This window comes from Ptychodera flava, chromosome 3 (assembly GCF_041260155.1).
Source record: "Ptychodera flava strain L36383 chromosome 3, AS_Pfla_20210202, whole genome shotgun sequence".
Lineage (NCBI taxonomy): Eukaryota > Metazoa > Hemichordata > Enteropneusta > Ptychoderidae > Ptychodera > Ptychodera flava.
Window position 1 is genome coordinate 30,775,571 of NC_091930.1, and position 5,000 is coordinate 30,780,570.

The 5,000-nt window shown below is 35.3% G+C and overlaps 2 protein-coding genes across 2 annotated transcripts in view; both read left to right on the forward strand.

Annotated features, from left to right (window-relative positions):
• Positions 1-5,000, forward strand: part of LOC139129829 (uncharacterized) — a 157,221-nt gene that overhangs the window by 10,259 nt on the left and 141,962 nt on the right. The window lies entirely within an intron of this gene.
• The window catches only part of LOC139129831 (tripartite motif-containing protein 2-like), a 14,530-nt gene continuing 14,426 nt past the window's right edge, over positions 4,897-5,000 (forward strand). Inside the window, exon 1 of the mRNA XM_070695513.1 lies at positions 4,897-5,000. This exon is cut by the window's right edge and continues 555 nt beyond it. Coding sequence (XP_070551614.1) covers positions 4,934-5,000 — 67 coding nt within the window. The 5' untranslated portion in view covers positions 4,897-4,933.

Here is a 5,000-nt window from a genome sequence, read left to right on the forward strand (position 1 = left end):
GTCTAAAAATGGTCGACCATAGACAACTTCTATCCCATCTTGCCTACACTGTGTCAAAAAACCTCGGGTCAGAGGTTTTTTGGTGGGCTATCTAAAACCCCAGACCCGTGGTTTTTCTACACAGTAGGCAAGATGGGTTCGTAGTTGTATAAGGTCGACCATTTCTTAGGCATATTTCAATAAGTCGAACAACATCAGCAACTGCTTGTTTGCAACAATATTGGTGAAAAAGGGTCAAAAGATAGCGATAATGTCCCTCTAATAATTCTTTCGAAATGAATTACTTTTTACGAAACGAAATTACAGCCTTTTACATTGAATCCGTTTGTTAATGTTATCTTATCCTCTAGGCAACGGTGACACGAGTTCAGTCAACGGCGACAAGTCTAGGACATCTGACGGAAAGGACGAAGGTAGTATATCACTTCAGGAGAGAGAGAGAGAGAGAGAGAGAGAGAGAGAGAGAGAGAGAGAGAGAGAGAGAGAGAGAGAGAGAGAGAGAAGAGAGAGAGAGAGAGAGAGAGAGAGAATGTGTTGTGTGTGTGTGTGTGTGTGTGTGTGTGTGTGTGTGTATTTCCAATATATGGCCGATCACTATGTGTTATAAAATCACGATATGCAGATATCACTAACAAAAAGCCAACCCATTTTGCCATCGTTTCGATTTCTTTCTGGTTTATGGACTCATTCTTTCATTGAGCAATAATTCATGAAGTGTTGTGCTTTCTTTCTAAAATATCAGGAATATTAATGTCTACATATTATGCGAGGTCGCTGTGGCGTAGTTCCTTGTGAATTCATTCTACACTTTGTTGCGGTTTTATTTTCGAAAACGTAAATAAAAACGACAAGTTTTGTAAACCTGAAAATGGAAACTGAAAATACATGATTGTAACCTACAGCAAGGTGGGCAAAATGATGACCATTACGTATTTTTAGCTCACGTGTGTAAACACTTGGGCTAATGTCATAGCGATGGCTGTCTGTCTGTCCGTGTGTGTGTGTGTGTGTCTGTTTACACGATAACTCAAAAACGCCTGAACGGATTCAATTCAGATTTGGTACACAGGTACCATATGCTACTTGCAAGAACTGATTAGATTTTGGTTAGTGTGGCTTGCATATTAATGAAGTTATGCAATATCGTTTTTTTCCGTACAATGGTTTCCCTATGGAGACAGTAATGACAGTGTAGACATATATCAAGAAATACTGCACAAAATTTCATGAAACTTTTCAAAGATGACAATCTAAGAACATTATGATGATACTGTGAGTGTCATGTCAATTATCTTCTCATTTGCATATTTAATGAACGTTTGTTATTAGTGTCATAACTCTGAAATTCCTGCACTAAACTTGATGATACTTGCAACAAATATTGATCTGATATATATCTAATTATACTAAGAAACATTAGGCATTGTCAAGTTAATAAATAACTCATTTGCATATTTTATAAAGGTTTGTAATTAGTCATATAACTCCGATATAACTTCACCAAAAGTGATGAAATCTGCTGCAGATACTGATCCGACTGATATCTTACTGTAGTGAAAAGCATTTAGTAGTGTAAAATTAATTAAGGGTTCATTTGCATATTTAATTAACTTTGTAATTAGGTATGTAACTCTGAAATTACGGCACCCAAGTCAGTGAAATGGGTACAGATATTGTTGTCATAAATATCTAATTGTACTGACAAGCATTTGGCAGTGTCAAGTTACCAAATAGGTCATTTGCATATTCTATGAAGTTTTGTAATTAGTGATATAACTCCAAAATAACTGCACCAAATGTGATGAAATCTGCTGTAGATACTGATCCGACAGATATCTAATTGTGGTTAATAGCATTTAGTTGTGTGAAGTTAATTAAGGGCCCATTGCATATTTAATGAACTTTGTAATTAGTGATATTACTCAAAATTACAGCGTTAAATTTGATTAAACTTGCTACAGATGTTGATCTGATAAATATCCAATTGTACTGAGAAGCATCGAGCAGTATCAAGTTAATAATTAGCTCATTTGCATATATCATGAAGTCTTATAATTAGTCATATAACTCCGAAATAACTGCATCAAATGTGATGAAAACTGCTGCACATACTGATACCACAGATATGTAACTGTGTTGTAAAGCATTTAGTAGCGTAAAGTTAATTAAGGGTTCATTTGCATATTTAATAAACTTAGTAATTAGGTATATAACTGAAATTTCGGCACCAAAATTTTGTGAAACATGGTACAGATATTGATTTGATAAATATTTAATTATGCTATGAATCATTGAACAGTGTCAAGTTAATTTAGGATTTATTTGCATATTTAATGAACTTTGTAATTAGTGATATTACTCTAAAATTACAGCATTAAATTAAATAAAACGTGCTACAAATGTTGATCTGATGGATATCTAATTGTCCCATATAGCATTTAGCAGTGTCAAGTTAATTAAAAGCTCATTTGCATATCAAATAAGTTTTGTATCAGTGATTAAACTCTAGGAGTACTGTGCGAAATTGAAAAAACCTGCTACATATAGTGATAACATATATCTCATTGTTCTGTGAAGCGTACTACTATTAATGAACCTGGTGTAAAACACGTGAGCATATTCAGTTCATATCTGGTACTGTATTGATTATGATGAATTTGTGATCTATGCACTTGTGCATGTACGCATATGAAAGGTTGGACAATTGGAGAGGTGACTGCTGAATTGTTTGACTGGTTGATTAATTGATTGATGATTGATTGATTGATTGAATGATCGATTGATTGATTGATTCATTGATTGATCGATGTTGGGATATCATACTGCTGATTTACTAAGTGGACAGGTATTTTTTGTTTGCTTGTAATATAAAAAATCATTTCTCAAAAATAATTCCCCGTAAATGAGTAATGTCAGACTATAAAATCACTGAAATAGTTTAACATGTGATATTTGGCAAATTATGTTATTTGTTGGACGGCTGGCAGCCATATTTGATTTCTGCAAATTAGACATATTTCCAAAGGGTAGATTAGAGTAAAGATAAATTCTGTTGCAACTTGTGGTGGGTCTGAGCCTCTTTTGGCTGTGTGATCATCGTGTTTTGCGCCAGGTAAGCTTGACACAATTTTCAGAGACCATTGGTAACGCACTGTAGGCTCTGCTTATAACCAAATTTGAAATTAGAAAAGGACGCACATACTGTTTTGTTGTGGCTTTCTATCAATTTGATAATCACAGCCTTTGTATATATCTCTGTTTTTCTGAAAGCTGCAGTAAAAATATTAATTAGTGTAATGCTAGAAATAATTCATTATGTGCCCATCTGCTGCAGACAAATCGGATGATCATAAAGTCAAACGCAGATCAAGATATTCACCTCTTCAGCGAGGGGGAGTAAAGCGGAAGCGGCAACCATGTAAGAAACATTTTGAATTTCTTTGATTTAAAATATGTACCATTCATAAGTATGTAAATGAAAAGTAAAATTTGTGGACTTTGTTCAATAAGGACATGGCTTCTGGGCTTTCAGGCAATGCCAATATCCCTCTGCAGATTAGAAATGTCTCGAAAATGGAAGTTACAGGCGTAACTAGTTCTACAGTTCGAAATTGAGACTTATTATAGCCCAATAGTGCAGATGCAAGTGAAATTGGTTGCATGCTCCTATGGATATTGCAAATTGTATGGATGGTATACGTACTTCAATACGAGTTCTCCTCAATATTGTTAAATGACTCACTGGCTGAACGATTACTCACTGGCTTAACGATTACTCACTATGCCATAAACAACACAGGCTAAGATCTCATTCAAATATTGTTGAAAATGTTTTAAGATAGCTTTGCTGGTCACTTCAGGTCAAATTGAAATAAAAGTGAGACCAGACGGCGTTATTCCGAAGAAAGGCAAAAAAGTGAGAGAGGCCACTGCTGCATCTTACTCCAGCAAACAAACAGAAGAAAATGCAAAAAGGGTAGGAAAACAACTCGATCAACGCTGCAATGGTGTGAGTTTAAATCATATAGGTGAAGGATGCATTTCCTATATGATGGATTGCCAGTCATTGGAAGCCCTGGAGTCGTTGATGGGTGACTATTCAAGTGGAAGTCTTCACAGGATGGTGAAGAGTACATTCCTGTCAGAGAGCCTGCTGGATGAGATTGGAGCTCTTTATCTATCTTTAGGGGCATCGATAGACTATGAAGAGTATCTGCTATGTCGTGAAGAATTGGCAGACACCAAAGGTATGTTCATGTGATTAATATGCATCATAGTGTTGCAGGTTAGATTTCCTGGTAAAACGTTTATAATGTTGAAGAACAATCTGACCGGAAGATACGCCTTGGCTTTTCTTCACCTTTGTGCAAGGAGAATTTTAAAATGTTGCCTGACAATTGCATGTAAAGATGAGCATTAATATTGAAATATTGTAGTTCGTATTTCATAGACTGTTGTGTTCTTGACTGACATATCGGTAGAAATTTTATAAGTATATTCTCATTATATAAAATTTTAATCAGTTATGGCCAAATAATTGATGTACCTCTTTATTTAAGACATTAGGTATTACGCCTAAACTTTTTGGCATTTTAAATGGATTACGATATACGTTACCGATTTGTCATTCTACTAACGATGATCATACAATTCATCTATAACAATTTTGGCGTCTATTCTTATTGTTCGCCATAATTGGGATCTTAGCTTTACCCTTAGGCTAGGGGTTAACTCGTCTCTAATATAAATCAATTTGATGTCTTAGTACATTATTAGCACATTGCAATTTCTTTGTTGACCTTAGCAGGTTGGAGCATTTCACCACGAAACAACATGGTTGTAATTGTGCCATTTCTTTATCATGTACCATTATCATTTATATCTGTACTCAGGTGAAGACATATACCAACTGTCTGTTGAAGCCATCGAAGAGATGAACAAGGAAGTCGAATCCGATGTTCTAAGAAAAAGGGCCGCTGTCACTATGGAGCAGGTAAAGA